This window comes from Mugil cephalus, chromosome 1 (genome assembly GCF_022458985.1).
Source record: "Mugil cephalus isolate CIBA_MC_2020 chromosome 1, CIBA_Mcephalus_1.1, whole genome shotgun sequence".
NCBI classification, from domain to species: Eukaryota; Metazoa; Chordata; class Actinopteri; order Mugiliformes; family Mugilidae; genus Mugil; species Mugil cephalus.
Window position 1 is genome coordinate 29801961 of NC_061770.1, and position 18345 is coordinate 29820305.

The following is an 18345-nucleotide window of genomic DNA, read 5'->3' on the forward strand; positions in this document are numbered from 1 at the left end:
TGTACCGAGGCATTTCAGCTCACTCCCCCTCTCATTGCCATACAACATACGAACATCAGTCCCGGCGGGCCAGAGTTTTGGATCATACATGACAGCAACATTGTTACATTCCACAGTGATGTGAAATGAGCCGTACTTGGTGTGGGCCGACCCAGTCTTTTGACACATCACTGTATCATTCTGTAGTGTCTCAGATAAATAGTCATATATCTGCACCCAGAATGGGAGAAAACCTAGTGGTAAACATACTCACACAATTTATTTTCACCACTCCAATGTCGCTCTCAGCACCTGCTCCAATTATCCTCACATTCCTCTGCTCACGTTTCAAGTGAGGTTGTTTGTTGTGGGGTTTGGTGGCTCTTTTACTCTAAAGGAGCCCGACTTTTTGTGAGTTTGTGTACACACTTTGTGTGCAACACAGCATAATGTGGTATTTGGACATACATCAAACAAAAGTCGCTTGGAATCAATCCACTCAGAATTAAAAAAAAAATGCTTGTCAACAAAACACTTTCATCATGGCTTAGTGTCATTTTAACCACGGCAAAGTTTCACAGCTCATCTTCCACTATCACCTTCCCATTATCCATTTTGTAAATTCCAGGTTTTGTGCGAGGGCAAGCAGAGTGTAGGAGAATCCAAAAAGCGTTGAATAAGGCCAGCTGGACCTTATTGTCAATGGGAGCCTGTTTTGACTTCTGTCCCCAAGAAGTTTCAACACTGTTCACACCTTGAGCCTCCAGGCTCCCATTGACAAAAGCCTCATTAGAGCTTTATTCATAGGGTAAATTAGTCTAGGAACACAGTTCCCCCCATTCAAGGACAGGTAAGTACCAGCCATTATGAAAATTTGTTTCCTTTGCAGATTTCTGAGGCCATAAAACAAAGCCATAAAAAAATCTTTTAATCACATCAAAATGCAACAAAGAAAGGACATAAGACTTTTTTCCAATTTACATATAATCCACATGCAGGCACAGATAAGAAGGACAAGACTAACAGGCATCATCTTGGACAACCTGTGGAAGATAACTGCAGGACCTCTCTCTGACTAGCACTAGAAACTATGAAATGTACACTTGTAACAAAAATGCAGTGTTTAATCTATACCCACCTTGTGATTTGAGTTAAATTCAGTTTTGATCGTCTTTCAAGACCTTAAAATGAAGAAGTTTTTTGAGTATTTTAATCATAAGTTTCTACCATGGAGCCATACTGCCATCCAGAGGCTAGTTAAGGAAATGTATTTGGGATGTAATTCTACTGAGTAATACTGTTATAGTGTTTTAATACATTTAATTTCTACAAAGCAAGACTGGTTATGTCATGGTCACGTTCCTTGTTTCCATGTTACTTCCTTCCATTCCATGTCCATGATTCTTTTGATTTTTATTTTGTATTTACCTGCCATAAGCAGAGCGTTTAGTAAATTATTTAATGCATCTATTACCACACCTATTGTCCTGTATTTGGGCCCTACCTTACCTCACCCCCACACAGCCTGACAGCTGCCCCCATGCCTACTCCCCAGACCTCCACAGCGCCCCCTTGCCTGAGTCCATGCCCCCGATCCTTAGCAAAACCACCATCTGTCGGCCTCAAGTCGCCCTACTTGATCCCTCCTTCCTTGCCCGCTCTGCCCGCCCTGGTCTGGATTATTTTGCTTTGGTTTTTTAAGGGATTTCTGGGATCCGTCCCTTGAGGGGGGGATTCTGTCATGGTCTTTTATTTTGTGATCATGTTTTGGAGTTTCCTGTTTTATTTTGTCAAGTTTCCTGTCTGTCTTGCCTTGTGTGTCTGTCATGTCTATCTGTGTCATGTTTTGTGTTTTATTTTGTTAAGTTCTGGATTTCCTGTCTGTGTTTCCTCGTGTGTCCCTTGCTTGTTCATTTGTTTCTCTGGGTGTCACTGCCCTGATCTGTCTCACCTGTGTCTTGTCATCCCTGAGCCCTCTTGTGTATTTATAGCCCAGCCTTCCTTTTGTTTCTTGCTCCCATGTCACCTTCCTTTCGTACCATGTCCATGATTCTTTTGATTTTTGTATTTACGCAGTGCTTCTGGTTAATTATTAAATACATTGTGTTGGAACTCCCTGCCTCATCTCTTGTCCTGTATTTGGGCCCTACCTTACCTCACCCCCACACAGCCTGACAGGTTAGTATAGCCTGAATATAATATACCCTTCCTTCTTCTTGATATTGGTGAGCGTCGCTTACCATTATTATGTAATTGTATGAGTTAGGATATTGAGGAAAGACGTAGAAATTAATGTATGTGTTTTCATGACATGATGATTGAAAGAGTTGGATTTCATGTCTCTCTCATTCTACTTCTGAGTTTAACATTGTGAGAAGTACAACCATTAGTTAATGCTCTTGAAACGAAAGCATTCATACGTAAATCATAGTAAAGGTACAAAGACATTCACTGGAGAATGGGTTGATAAGACAGCTATTTAATTGAAGACACGTTTAAAAATCAATCTTGGACTGATGACGGCTGCATAGTGTCTGATTGATTTCACGTTGACCACTTACAGGTAATCTGAAAAAGGCGAAAGAAGCAACCTGAGGCCGTTTTGTCACTGACTGACACTACGTAGTCTCTTTTCAATTTATGATGTTTTAGCTTGTTTCAAACATACAGTTGTATCAGCTGTTTGGTCTCTCTTGAAACCTATGACAGCTCTAAAAATGATGAGTGGTTCAGAGGTCGTTCTTAACTATTGCAACTGCATGGCCTCTGAAATATTGAATATTGATTTGGAATGTTGATACTGTTCTACTGATGGCAGCTATACAGTCTGTTGTTGTGGTGTTTTGAATCCTTGAAAAAGAAGATCTGGTTGGTTAATACATCTGCCCCGAATAACATATTTCAGGAAGAATCATTCAAATGAAATACAAGGGCACTGCTACCACAAGAGGTCACTAAGAAACTGGGAGAACTTCACACAATCAACAAGACCCTAACAACATAGGGCTGATCATTTACAGAGTAGTTAACCTTTTAACTTTTAATTAATCAACACATTCCACAGATCCACAAAAAGGAAGAGGGGCAGGTAGAGGATGATACACTACAAAACTTTTGCACTGTATGGTCTGTCTTGAAATCTAGTCCAAAATTTCTTGAAGACATTTTGCCACTCATCCAAGAATCCTTAAACTGTTTACACCTGTATGGTCTCTCTTAAACCTATGCTAGCTTTTAAATGATTGAGCAGTAAGGAAATCTTTCTTCTATTGACAGCTCTGTGGTCTTTCATAGATTTTCTTTCTTGAAAAAGCATTTGGCATTTTTCTCCCACTCATAGCAGCTGTCTCTGTTGAAATCTATCAGATCTCCTTAATCAATGTGTTAGGAATTGTTTTTCAAAGTAATGGCAGTTGAATGGTCTCTCTTGATTTTCCTGTTACAGTGTTTTGACGTCTCATACTGTTGACAGCTGTATGGTCTCTCTTGAACTCTATGCCATCTCTTAAATTGGTGAGTTGTTTGCAAAGTGGTCTCAAACTATTGGCAGTTGTTGGCAGAGTTATTTTTCCCATCATTTCTAGACTGATGACAGCAGTACAGTCCCTCTGAATTTCAGTCACTGAAGCTATGCAGTCTCTCTTTAGTGTATGTTGCTGTGATGTGTTAAACTGTTGTATATTGATGTGTTGATGTAAATAAAATGATCACTGCTGACAAGTCTTCTCTTGCATAAGAGAAGCTCAGCTTCACCTAGTTAATACATCTGCACTGAATAACATACGGAAACCAGGAAGAATCATTTAAATTAAATACAAGGACACTGCTACCACAAGAGGTCGCTAAGAAACTTCACACAATCAACAAGAGCCTAACCCCTTAGGGCTGGTATTTTACAGAGTAGTCAACCTTTTAACCTTAATATATAAGTATAATCAACACATTCCATAAACCCAGAAAAAGGAGGGGGGCAGGTAGAGGATCATACACTACAAAACTCTTACACTGTATGGTCTGTCTTGAAACCTAATCCAAAAGGTGTTGAATAAAGGCAACTGGACTTGTAGAATTTCACCACTCATCCGAGTAGCTTCTTCAGTTCTGAGAGACTAGTGGGAAGTTGAGGTTTAAACAGGAAACCTCTGTGGGTATTTTGGATTACCATGACCTGGAAGACTGAGAAGCTTCACAGCCATCTTGAAACCCATGACAAACTGTTGAGCAGTTAGGAAATCATTCTTAAACTGTTGACAGCTGTATGGTTTCTCTGATAGATTTCATATTAAAGAGGTATTTTGAATTCATTGTCACACTGATGACAGCGGTAAAGTCTCTGATTTTATGTTGAAGAATCTGAAACTGTTTTCTCACTGAATTGAAGCTTTGCAGAAATAAATATTAACATGTGTAATTTTTAGGGTGTTTTTGAAGAGGATACTTTTGTCGCTTAATGGTAACAATGGAACATTTTTTTGTAAATTGGGCACCACAATAAATAAATAAATAAATAAACAAAAATCCATCGAAATCAATTTTGCTACTAAACACTGAAAGGTTCTAATAATGCCTCCCAAAAAATCCACTTTGGATTTAGATTATTGAAAATATTTCAATTTTTGTGTTTATTTGTTTTGTTTTTTATTTTATTATTGAGGCAATGCAACGCGATGCCTCTATATTGTTATTGCTCGTGTTTATTCTTTTTAAACTTCTTCCGGCGCAAATTTCGGCACGTTACTTGTCCCAGAATTCCTGAGCGATTTGGACAATGATATATCAGCACGTGCCAGAAAAAAGCGTCAACATTCCAAAATCGCCTCGCTCGCTTTGCTGAATGATTACTCGGCCATGCTTTGGAGTAGAGAAATTCTGAAAAGTTTGTACGAGGCACGACAAGTGTAGCTTTCTTTTCCACAAAACGGCGTTTCTGTACCTGCTACAGTTTGGTCGCAGTCACAGTTTATGTTTGGGTGAAAAAAGATGAAAAATATGGTTTAACATGGGACCCTATGGCCGCACTCTAATCGCACTCTAGCCAGAGGATGTTTCTGTTTTAACTGAAATAAAGTGGTTCAAAGTTGTCTGACGGCCACAAATTTGGAGCTACAGAAATAAAAGTTACATAAAAACGTAGGAATTTTTGTTGGCTTTCCGATGGTGCGTCTCTGATTCGTGTATATCCTACGGTTTGGACTCCAGGCTCTTCCGAGCGAGGAGTGCGACCAACATCCCGCCCATCCGCTCCCATGTTAAATAAAGGTCAGATTTGGGGTGAAAAACAGCAACGCGAGGTGTTCTCTCTCTCGTCACAGCGACCACAGTTTTCTCCGTACGTGCGTGGAACCAACATTAAATCGAAGAGGACCCTCGTCTGACGCTCACAATGCGTTCATTTTCCCCGTACGACCTATCGTTGGGGAGTTATGAACATTTGTTCGGAGGCCAAATCCTAGATACAGAGATAGTTACTCCCCACTTACATAAGAACTAAAGTTCTTATATAAGCTGTGAGAGAGCAGGGGAGGGGCCGTAACCATGGTTACAGAGGAGGAGGGAGGAGCTCATAGTGACAGCATCATATAGGGAGGAGGGGCTAATTAACAGCAGGTGTGTACCTGCTGACCATCATATTAACGCGACACTAGTGGCCCAGCTGTGGTTCTGGTCTGTCTACCAACACAATGCTGGGTCTCAGACAATGCCAAAACATTATGACCACTCAGGCCATTACAGCAGTACTCATAGTAACAGCATTATATAGAGAGGAGGGTCTCATTAACAGCAGGTGTGTACCTGCTCAATATGGCTGCTCACTGCTGAGTCACTCAGGTGGCCAAATTATTAGGAACACCTTACACATCCATTATGATGAAAAACAGCAGATCTGAGATTTGCAGCATTACCTAAAGAGTGAGGCTTTCATTAACACATACAGCAGTTAACTCACTCGGGTGGCCAAATTATTAGGAACACCTTACACATCCATTACACAATGCTGGGTCTCAGACAACCTGCCAAAACATCATGTCCAAGGTGGCCGTTACCAGTACGCGGCACAAGCAGCATTGCCTCGTTCAAAATTTCCCCTTGGGAATTTTCTAGTTTTATTTTTTTTTTTGGAGAGAAAAAATGTGATGCCATCCCAAACATTGGCATATAAAGGGTTAAAAGTGAAAGAATACTTCACACTTTTGTTTTTTATGATTAGTACGGAAGTGGATTAAAAGATTTATGGAAAAAAAGGAGAAAAATACAATTTTTAGGGCGTTTTTGATGTTTTGTCCTTTAATGGTAACAATTTTAAAATCAGGTATGAGAGTTAAACAAAAAACCTGAAACAGCAAATGACTACAGATAAACAGGAAGCAGTGACAGCAATGCAAAATAAACAGCTTCTCAGACATTAAGAAAAGTTCTATCCTCCTGACTACCAGGAAACACCTTCACATTTGGTGCCATTGAAAAGCCGTTAATCTCCTCTGTAGATAGAACACAGAAGGAGTTCGTTCAGTAATATGCAGTGGGTGGGAGATTCAGGTTTACAGCTGTGTCAGGAGTGTGACTTTCATAAAACCATTAAAAATCAATTTAAAGAGTCAGGCCTTCTATGGTCTGAGGGACTGAGGGGACCAGTCAGAGTCCAGCAGCTGGACATCAGTGGGGGGACGGGTGGACTACTTCAGTGAAGAGTAGACGACTTCTGGTTGTGGTGGAACTGCTGAACCTAAACACACACAGGTCAAAATAAAGCAAACACTGTTGTTAGATGATGGGTTTTACAATCCTGATTATTCCTTAAACACACTTACTGTGTTTTGAACTATTCAAGAAACAAGACACAACCTGTAAGTCAGTGAGCTGAAATAATTAGCTGGTTGATCATGTACTGATCTGGTTCTGGTTCTTGAAGCAGCCAGAGACTCCAGTCTGGAAGATGACAAACTGAACACATGTCACCACGAGGAAACAAAGATGGCGTCGCCACAGTGATGTCCACCACTGGGACAGAAGCCTCAGGTTTTAGGAGTGACATGTCAATCAAGCCAAGGACACCTCAAACATGCTGTAACTCTTGTAGAAAATCATTTTTAATAACGCTATCAGAGGCCACCCCCTGTGTCCTTTGGTGGTATTACACATACACAGAACATTTACATTGATGTAAATGTTCTGATAAAACAAGACAGAATTCTGTATTAGGTAAAACCTTCTCCAGTTTGAACATCTTGACCTCCATTACTCTCTATTACTTAAATCTCTTTAAAGGAATTAATCAACACTTTGAGGCTTATCTTATCTTATCTTAACTTATCTTATCTTATCTTATCTTATCTTAGCTTAGCTTAGCTTATTTTAGCTTAGCTTAGCTTAGCTTAGCTTAGCTTATCCAGAGTTGAAAGTAAAGAGCAGCTGTACCTTTGGTCCTCTTTGGTCTGGTGGCTATTTGTCCATAAGTGATGTTCTCTGTTCTCACTGCAGCTGGATCTCTCTCTGGAAAATAAAACAGTAAGAGGTACATTAATGAACCTTCTGTGTTCTGTTCCTGGTGTTGGTACTTTATTTAATGTTTATTGTTCCTACTGATCTATCTTCTTTGTCTCACTCTCACAGTGCAGAGAGCTACATTACATCGTCCACATTAGACTAAACCGAGGGTACCGTCTCTGTCAACATGGGAGTTAGCACACTTTGCCTACATTTAGCACAGTTAACCAACATTTAGCACAGTTAGCCCACGTGAGACAAGAGAGACAAGTTTCAGGCAATTTCAGACACGTTCCTCCCTCCACTCTAACTGAAGATGACGAACATTTTGTGCAGTACACATCCATTATAAACCACCGATCCCGATCAAACCACATGTTTTGATATATAAACTATAGTCAAGGGACGAAAAAAAGGAGGAAGATGAAAAATAATTAAAGATAGAATAAAAGAAGAAGAAACACGTAGTCTAACAATAGTGCCTCAGGGCTTATGTGTCGGGCGTTGCCCCGTGGCTCTAATTAGGAGGAGATGAACTGAAGGATCTAAAGGTTTCTAGTTTTTCTCGTCTTAACACCTCTGGTGGAAACGTTTGTGAAACAGAGAAGTGGACGACCACAAACACTTTGCTGCTATTTGTACAAACGGACACATGTGATGACAAGGTACAAAACACACTAAGAGCAGCTAAAGGAGAAGTGCCACTATCACACCATCTGATCAGACTACAGTTCAGTTCAGTGCAGGAGGAAGTTGCTGCTGTGGTTTTACATGTTTTAAATGCAGATTAAACTGTTCAACATGAATAATAGCATCAAGAGACAGTTTGAGAGGCTCTGTAAAAGTTGTGTCCAAAGATGCATCAGTAAAGTGTTGTTTTTCATCGACATGATGAATAAATGGTTAAACTTAGATGAGATTAAACTGAACTTTAATCAGTTTAATCTCAGCACATTTCCAACTTTTAACTGAATATCAATGACTTAACTGAACAGTTTAAAATGACATTTGCACTGTGACAGACTAGTGACCTCTCCAGTGTCTAACTCACCTCTTTCCCAGTGACACCTGAGATGAATCAACAAATGAATGAATAAAAAATGAGTTCACATAGTGAGGCTGGTTAGAAGGAATGAGGTGCTGCCTGCCAAGATGAATTCAGTTCATGACAGTGGTCATGTTCCTTCTCCAGCCTTAAAGGTGTTTGCTGTCAGACTCAGTGTTTTCTAACAGTATCACTGGTTGTGTTCATGGTGAGGAGCCAGTGAGGGATTCAGTTCTGATTTGTTAGTGTTGTTGTTTGAAGCCTCCACAGCTTCACTCCCATGACCAACTTCAACTGTGGTGGAACCACTGACTGACAATCAAAGAGGAGTTTTCTCCTCATGAACCACAAAGAACTCTGGTTATTTTCATCATGTTAAAAGTTTGACTCTGTGTGTGTCAGGATCAGTCTGACAGTCAGATGCTCCTACACTCAGTCACACTCACACTTCAGACTGAAGTTTCAGTCACTATTGGATGGATTGTCACAACATTATCTGAACAGATTCAGGATGAATTAAAGTTGTTTTAGTGATCTTTTAGAATTCTGGTGATTCTCTTCGGCCTCAAGCTGATCAGAGGACACAGTCTTTGCATCTGTAGAGACCCATCATTCCCATTCACACCTTCAATCTGGTGTTTCTAGCTATTAATTAGTCATCAGAGAAGTTAACACCAGGTTAATCTGAACAGATCCTTCAAATTCAGTTTAGTGTCTGGTTCTTTAATGGCCTCATGTTAGTTTCAGGTGGACACCACTCACAGACGTTCCTGACAAAACACTACATTTCCCAGCAGTCATTTAGAACTGAAGGTTCGGTTTAGCTTGATTTAGCAAAGAAGGTGAACATGATGAAGATCATCAGCATGTTAGCATTTAGTGTTAGCATGTAACATGATAACATGCTAATGTTAGCGTTTATCTGAGAGTAAAGCTGTATCAGTGAACATGGTGCAGAGAAAGAGGAGCAGCTGTACCTCTGGTCTTTGACTTGTGTTTCTTGTCTCTGATGAATATTTCTCCATAAGTGACGTCTTGTGTTGTTCTCACTGCTGAGTAGACTGCAGCTGGATCACTGTCTGGAAAATACAACATACACATCACATTACTACAGCTTCTACTACTACTACTACGACGACACATCATCTCTACTCACTATGAGACTTTACTAAAATTAAATCTGAATAGCTTAACCCTCTGAATCCCAAACCCGCCCGCTGGCTCAAAAACTACTATTTTTTTTAAATTACTCGTATTTACAAACCCTATGTCTGATCTGAAAGCTGTAAAGACTGGCGCAATCGCGAGATTCTGAAGTTTCCGAGGGTACCTGAATGCCTCAGAGGCGATGTCATTAATATATCGAAACTTTACGGAAGGGAAAAACGGACCAATTTTACGAAAATTCATCAACATCGCTTCGGTATAACGTCATTTTTAAAAATCCGCAGAAATTAACCCTTTGCCTCTAGATTAATTCTGTAAAAAAAGCAAAAACTCTACGGTCTTTCCTGCTTCCAGCGAGCCCTGAATGATTTGCATACAGCCTGTGATCGCGCTTCAACAATTGGCTGAACTTCTCTTCCCTGGGTAGTGCCTTACAGACGCGACATCCGGGTCAGAGCCGCTCAGAACCAATGGTCAGGCTCCGTTTGCCTGCTCCCAGTGCCTTACAGGCAAGTTACAGGGAGTAAACAACCCTTGGAGTGTGAAAGAAAGGAGGGGAGGAGTTGTGAGCGCCTGTGTGTAAGTGCGAAGGAGCGTCTGTGTGTATGTGGCCGGCGGAAAGTAAACAATCCTGTTCTTTTTACAATGTTTTATTACATTCGGATTGTTTTAAACTTCTTCGGAGACATTATTGAGTTATATCAGCGTGTAGCCGGGTTTGTTCTGACCTATAGATGCGCAGTACTTTATATTAGAATAAAAAATGAGATCACAGTAAGTCAAAATGTAACAGAAGAAAAAAGTGTGTCCCGAATCTATAGAGATGTAGAACTTCACTGTGCACAGAAAAATGAGATCACAGTGAGTAAAAATGTGTCAGATACCAAAATGGGCCAAAAATGGCTTGGGATCCAGAGGGTTAAATATGAGGATTAAAACCATGAAAGAACAAAAAATGATACTAAAGGCAGTTTATTTAATGTAATAACTAATCACAGTGATTATGAGTGATTAATGGTCTTACAGTCAGTGAACCATGAGCAGGTTCATGTTAAGATCAGAACCAGGAAACAGAGACATTAGCTTCTGTTAACAGATTCACCACAGGAACAAACCACACAGAACAAAGCTCCCTGACAACAGAGTCATGAACTAAAGAGTAGATTTACCACAGATGAGTAAAGTTATCAGATGAAATGTAATTGTTAATATATCCAATCCAATCCTGTTTTATTTATAAAACACTTCACATTCACAAGGTAGTAAAGTGCTGTACAGAAGAATAAATAAAAGACAGCAAATAAAAGACGTAACAACTCACACACAAGGCATGAATACAAAATGATATAGACATCTATGTATAAAACCTCAGTAAAAACAGCAAAATAATAATAAAAATAAAAAAATAAATCAAAGAATTACAGGGTGTTAAAGGTCATGGAAAAGATTTTAACTTTAAGAAGAGATTTAAAAACAGACAAAGAAGACGTCTAATGATCAGAGGCAGATCATTCCACAGTGAAATAAATTAATACATTAAAGATATAAATCATAAAGAGTTGTTTTCTACGCATGTATTCAAGCAGTTCTATGAGTTTTCTAAAATGTTTTAACTTTATTGAAAAGGTTCATTTAAAACTTTCAGAACGTTTTTGTTCCGTAAAAGTGAACGAGAGAAACAAAGAAAGACGTCAGAGGAACAAAGAAGACTCATATAGATGTTCTGTATGTGATGTCATCTGTGACGATGTCTTCAACAGCTGAAATGAACAATAATGTAATTTAATGGAAAGTAAATGTAAATGAACATTTATTGACAGAAAACTGTTTGAATAGTTGCTGAAATGTGGAACTAAGTAAAATTAATTACAGAATGATAGTATTCATACACAATGTTGAGAGAAATAGTAATGAAGAATAGAAATGATTCTGAGATAAAATAAAACCAGAACAGAGTCTGTGTCTCACCTTCATGTTTCCTACGAACACGTTGTCTCAGGAAAATCAGAACCACCAGGAGAACCAGAGACAAGAAAGAAAACTGAGGCAAGAACACAGGGAGGAGAAGAGAGGAACCAGGAGAAGGTTTGGATGTAGGAGTAGATGTGGACGTAGGAGGAGGTGTTGTTGTAGGAGGAGGTGTTGTTGTAGGAGGAGGTGTTGTAGGAGGAGGTGTTGTTGTAGGAGGAGGTGTGGTGGTGGTGAGTTTCTCTAGAATGAATCAAAGTTAATAATGAACTGATTGTCTCATTGTGAATGTTGAAAGCTGCTGAAGAATCATCTCTGACCTCCTCACCTGTGACAGTGATCCAGCTGGATGGAGACTCTCCATGACTGAGGATGTAACACCTGTAGAGGCCTTCATCAGACCTGGTAACATGGTGGATGGTCATGTGATCTGTAGGGTCAGGCCTCATCAAGGCGCCATCTTTATAGAAAGTAGCTGAGAGGATGGAGGGAGTGGTCTTTGTTTTACAGAGCAGAGTGACGTCATCTCCCTCCATCACAGGGAGGACAGGACTCTGTAGGATCACTGGTCCACCTCAACACAGAGACAAACTACAGCATTTCATCCATTTCCACACAGCTTCATCAATACTAACTCCACAGTCTGAGCTTACCAGAGACAGTGAGGTTGATGCTGTTACTGGTTGCTCCCTCTCTGGACTCACACCAGTAAACTCCACTGTCTGATGGGAAGGTGTAGCTGATGTCACATGAAGAACCAGCTGGTTTTCCCCACCCAGCTCCACACTGAGTCCTCTGTCCTGTGGTGGTGATTCTCCTCAGAGTCCATCCAGCAGAGCTGTCGTCCTCCTCACAGCTCAGAGACACAGAGTCTAGTTTAAAGACCTGAGAGAAGCTGGGACTCACAGTCAGACGAGCTGGGAGGGTTCAGATGAAACAATAGGATTCATTTAATGTCTTTTCTCAGAGAGATGTTGACTGAAAGCTTTGACTCTACTGAGTAATAATGATGAGGACTGAACAGGTTTAAAGCGAATGAAGACGTTGACTAACCTTGGTTTGTTGAGCTGAACAGCAGAGAGCTCAGAACTAAAGAGAAATGACACTCAGGTTAGTTTGAGTTCAACTAAATCATCAAGAAGAGTTTCATTCATCTCTGGTTCCTCTAAGATCTCTGGTGGATCCATGCTGAGGACTCAGTCATGTTAAAGAATCATTCAACACTAACTCCAGACACACTTTATGTCGATGCTGCTGTTCTGAAAGTCTTCATCTGCTAAATGTTTATTTCAGTTGCAGTAAAACCAGGACCGTGGTGCTACACAAATATAAAATGTACACAACATCACAGAACTGACACATTTCTATTTCCAGTTCAACAAAGACAGAGAAGACAGTGTAACGTATTAATGACTGCATCACTACAGTCCAGTACGTAGGCTAAGGTCCAGATGAAGAGTCATGCAAACAGCAGCAGTGCTGTTCTATGGTCAGTGCTATAGAGTAATGATCAGTTCACAGTTAACTGACTCTGTTCTCATGTTGGTTCTTCCACTTTAATGCTGTAGTTTGAATCTAAAAGCAGAAGCTGAAGCTTCCTCGTGGTTATCCTGACTATGAACAGTGACAATATTCAACAAACACACGGCTTGTAGCTCAGAGCATAAAGACAGGTGTGTGTTCACTTCACAGTTCCACTGATAGAATCACTGACTGAAGCTGACCTGTTCCTTTCTGACCAGTTTTCCTCTTTAAATGATTCCAGTTCCTCTTTAGACCTGCAGCTGGTCCTCATGCTGACTTGATCCTGACTAGTTTCCATGTCTCCTTCATCACTTATCAACAGTCAAAGATTGTGGACTTACAGAGCAGACGCTGCAGAGACGTTTCCTTCATTGTCCTTCTCACTCGTCTGACCTTTTTTCATCTTTTCTCAGTGACACCAAGTAAAACCCGCCCTCTTCCTCTGACTGGCTTCTTCCTCTTATTGCTTCAAACTCAGTCAGATGGTTATGTAACTCAATCAACACCAACTTTTATTAAAACTCCATCCACTGTGCATGAATAATATTCAGATAGTTGGCAGCTATAGGTGTGTGTGGTTCTGTAACCATTAAATAATAAACATCAAGAACTGTGGACAATTAACAACAGAATAAATTAGTTACTGCTGTATAAGACAATATGCATCCATATAACAATAAACTAAATAAAATGACAGAAAAAATGGGACAGTCACATAGATTATATTCATTCTTATGTTTGAAAAAGTCACTTATTTGTCATGATGAACACAGACTCTCTCTGTCCAAACTGTTCTACCCACTTAGTCTTAACAAAATGAAGTCAGACCAACAGGAAAAAGATCCAAACTACCGTCATCTACTACAACTATCAACTAACCAGCTATAGAATCAATAGGAGCAGCTTTCTAATTAAATATATATTTTATATAAATATAAAAATAAATGTAAATATAAAATATATAAAATATTTTACAGCCTCTGTGCTTATGAACAATGACGTCACTGAGTGTTTTCAGTGAACTAATGTGTAGAACAGTCTGACCCGATCTGATCCCTGCAGTGTCTCCATGTGACCAGCAGAGGGAGATGTTTGCTTTCTAATATGACGTCCATCAGAGACAGCAGCAGCCTTCTGAGACAGAGAGGTTACATCTGTAGGACCTGAGGACTGTCCAAGGCTGAAACCAACAACCTACTGACACATGTACTGAGAGACAGGACATCATGGAGGTGGAACTCTGTAGTCAGGTCCAGATGTACAGACAGGTATTACAGAGATCAACTGTGATTTTTACACTAAGTGTTGGGTGTTGGGTGGGTGGGGGGTGTTTGTTTTGCTTCATGATGCCCCCCTAAAAAATGCACACATCAAGCATCAACAACACAATGGAACAGTTCCTGAAGTAGAAGTACACATGTGTAATCAGGAACAATAAGTCCATTCAGAGAACACATCACTACTGACTGACAGGAACCAGGAAACTAAACTTTCTGTTGATCCTTTAATCTGGAAAATAACTGACAAGTTTAAAAAAAATCAAAGCTGTGAAAGAAGAACAAAACCTAAAAAAACTACTTCAACTTCCAGTAAATCTACTTAGTTACTCAGTTACTCTGTGTTTTTAATATATTATCACCTTCAAACACCTGATCTCAGACTGTTTCTAGAGATAACTGCCAAACTAAATTTTGTTGTAACTTGTGTGGAATGACAGTTAAAGACAGATAAATATGTTCTTTTATATCTTGATAATCAGTTAGTAACAGACGACCAGCATCAGTCTTATAAGAACCGAGCGGATCTACAGGACAGATGAAGGATGGAGACGTGTCTCTGACTCTGAAGGATGTGATGACTGATGACAGTGGAACATACACGTGTCGTGTTGATCAGGGAGGAATAAGCCAGATAAGGAGCATCATCAGACTGGATGTAGCTCCAGGTGAGTGAGTGTGGTTGAGTTTGTGTGTTTGTCTCTGATCAGAGGTGAAGCTGCTTCCTGGTTGTTGATGTGACAGAGAAAGATCTCAGATCAGATGTTTGACTTTTACAAAGATGTTGTTGATGAGACTTTCTAGAAAACAGCTGGTCTGAGTCATGTGATCAGAGTGACGTAGATAATGTCCTGACAGCAGTTTGTTCTTACTCATCAGCTCCCTCACACCTCACATCTGATCTTTACAAACATAAAGAAACATGAGTCCTGGTCCATAGCGTCCTCCTCCTGGTCCTCAGCAGCTTTAAATGTCTCACATCAGTTTCCGCTGGACTCTTAGTTTCTGCTTGACTTGGTTCTAGTTCTTCAGAGGACCTGAGGACAGACAGGAGGTAACAATGCTGGACATCCAGCAGACATGAGCAACCACTGTAGCAGCTGACCTCCAACACCATCATCCTCCACTCAGCAAACAGCAGCACAGAGCAGACGTCATGTAAAAGGCTTCATGACGGAGGATTCTGTTAACTATCAGTGAATGAATGAATGAATGATATGGATGAATGAATGCTTCATTCAAACAATGTAATACAAAAACAAAAACAACATTTGAACAATATACACACAACATTAGTAGCAGGGAGACGTCTTCCACTTATTTAATTCACCCTTTCACCATTTAACATTTACTTCCTGTGTGTGTGTGTGTGTGTGTGTGTGTGTGTGTGTGTGTGTGTTTGTGTGTGTGTTTGTGTGTGTGCGTGTGTGTTTCCTCCTTGTTCGTGTAGTATATGGTCCTCTCAATTCGTTCTCAGTATTTGTTTCCTTTTTGGGGATGTTTATATAAAGTTTAAAGGTTAAAAGGTGATGTACCAGTTGTCAGTCCATAAAACTGCTAGACCTTGTAAGGAGACAAGTTTTGTTTGTGAATGGGGGTTCTTGGGGATAAGAACCATATATAAGGGGTCTGTAGAAGCTGAATGGCAGAGGGGATTCGACGATTGGCCAGAAGCTCTCTCAGATTCGGCAAGAGTTTGACATTGTTCTTTCTTGTAAATAAACCTTTTTAAATGCAAGATAAGACTTGTCAGCGGTGATCACTTCTTTCTTCAGCACATCAATATACAACATTCTCATGCACATAAACATGTACAGTACATTTAGACGTATTCAGATCCTCCTTCTTCCCTGTATCTGGTGAACTCCATGTGTTTGTTCCTCTGCTTGGACTCTGCTTTACTTCCTTCTGGTCTGTTCCATAATGTCACTCCACATGTAGAAATACTACAATCTTTTAACATTATGAACAGAGATGTGAACAGATGTGGACTCTTCTTTACAAGTCTGTGCTGTTATTGTGTTGTTCAGTCTGCTGACTGCTTTCCATCTTCTCCTGTATGTCAGTACTAGAGAACTCATCCTGCTGAGCTTCTTACTCTGACAGTAGTACTTGATACTTGATACCACATGGACCATCAACTGTGTTCATTCATTTATCTTTGAGTTTGAACATTTTTCTGCACTGAGGCTGAGAGATGTTCATCTACAGGTCAAAGGTCGGCAACAAACCAGCTGCTGTAGATACAGGTCAGAGGTCAGAGGTCATGATGTTCTTTATCTTTCTCCACAGAACCACCTCCAGTCTGACCTAAAGTTCTCATAGTTCTCCTGGTTGTTGTTCTTGTTGGTGTCGTTGTGGGTCTTTTGTTTCATTTTCGACACACTAACTTCATGTCTCCTCTTCTACTTACACTACCCATAATGCTTTTTACTGATTCACATTTTATTTCCTTAAAGCCCTTTTTTCACATCGAGTTGAAAAAAACCCAGGTCGACGGGTTAAACGACATGGTCAACGATCTGGCAATTGACCCGGGATTTTATCAGCTTGGCTCGACGCAGCCTCAATGTGCACAGGTATGCAGCAGCGGCCTGGGTTTTTTTGCTCTGATGTTGTATCTGCCTGTTACATTCTGATCGACAGCCTGACAGACCGTATCATTAAAGGAACTTCAGCTCAAAAACAAGTTTTGATCTATTCCTTGTCACACCGTGGTGAGGCTGTCTTGTCTTGGGTTTGTTTTGTCCTGTCATTTCCTGTTTTATTTTGAAAAGTAATTCTCCTCTTGTTTCAGGTCACTTGCCCTTCCTCATGTGTCTCAGTCTGATTGCCCTAAGTGTTTCCACCTGTCCCCTATTTCCCTCCATGTGTTTAAGTAGTCTGTGTTCCCCTTGTCTTGTGCCAGAGTGTGTTCGTCCTCGACCTGCACCAGAGCCTTGTTTCATGTCTACACCCATAGTAGTTGCCAAGTAAGCCGGTTATTCCTCTCGAAGAGTGAATTTTTGTTTGTTAATTCTTTCCTTAGTTTAGATCCTTAGTCCTGCGGTTTTCCTCCATTCGAAGTGTTTTGTGTTTCTCAATTTGTTTCTTTGATTTGAGTTTTTCCTCCTTCTGGAGAGTTTTTTGTTCTCAGTAGTCAGAGTTGGCATCTAGCTTTATTTAGCCATTTGTTTGTCTCTCTGTCTGAGATCTCCGGAGAATCCAATAAAAGCCTTTTGTCATTCTATATCTCTGCATTCTGAGTCCTGCTTCGAGTCACGGCCTGACACTCCCATAAAGACTGAACTCTGAAGGGCAAAGATTTTTGTTCATTGTTTTTTCAATCAAACACCATAAAAGGTGGTAGAAATAAAAGAATTTCATGCAAGACTCATGAAAAACATCACTCAAAGGAGGATGTTCTTTATCAACAATGAAATGATCTGTTCATGCTAAACACTGTTTCTCTTGCATAAGCACACAACACCAGACACACACGGACACACTAACACACACTTCACACACATACTCTCATACTTGGGCCCCCTGGTAGTCACGTGGCTCCATTATAATAAATGAGAAATTTACAAGAATTTCATGCATCGACCTACAATGAGAAAATGGTTGAATCTGATCAAATACAGTAAAAATGTCAAATATTACTAGTTTTCTTCTAAATGAAGTGTTCACCTCATGGAATACTTGGTTTCATACTAGAATGGCAGCAAGATCAAATAGTATAGCTATAATGGAAGTCTATAGGGAATTTTTGGCCACGGAGGTGTCTAGAGGGAGTATCTGATTCTACATTAAAAATACTAATGCGATCAAATCAATTTTATTGCTAATCTTTGACATATCCAAGACTCTAATTATTCGTTTTTGTCATCCTAAAAAAATTGAAATTTGGTAGTTTTG

At 40.0% G+C, this 18345-nt stretch overlaps 1 protein-coding gene and 1 long non-coding RNA gene across 2 annotated transcripts in view; both read right to left on the bottom strand.

Annotated features, from left to right (window-relative positions):
* LOC125009808 (low affinity immunoglobulin gamma Fc region receptor II-like) overlaps nt 1-14795 on the bottom strand; it is a 22308-nt gene extending 7513 nt beyond the window's left edge. Inside the window, exons 1-3 of the mRNA XM_047588013.1 lie at nt 13510-14795; nt 12698-12733; nt 12298-12561 (exon numbers count right to left, since the gene is read on the bottom strand). Of these exons, the coding sequence (XP_047443969.1) occupies nt 12298-12561; nt 12698-12733; nt 13510-13540 (331 nt within the window). The 5' untranslated portion in view covers nt 13541-14795. The remainder of the gene's footprint in view (nt 1-12297; nt 12562-12697; nt 12734-13509) is intronic.
* Nucleotides 10633-11818, bottom strand: LOC125010386. The gene is made up of 2 exons (XR_007113060.1): nt 11645-11818; nt 10633-11436 (listed from the first exon to the last, which is right to left on the bottom strand). It is a non-coding gene; the product is annotated as an uncharacterized LOC125010386 (long non-coding RNA).
* Nucleotides 14796-18345: the final 3550 nt, after the last annotated feature.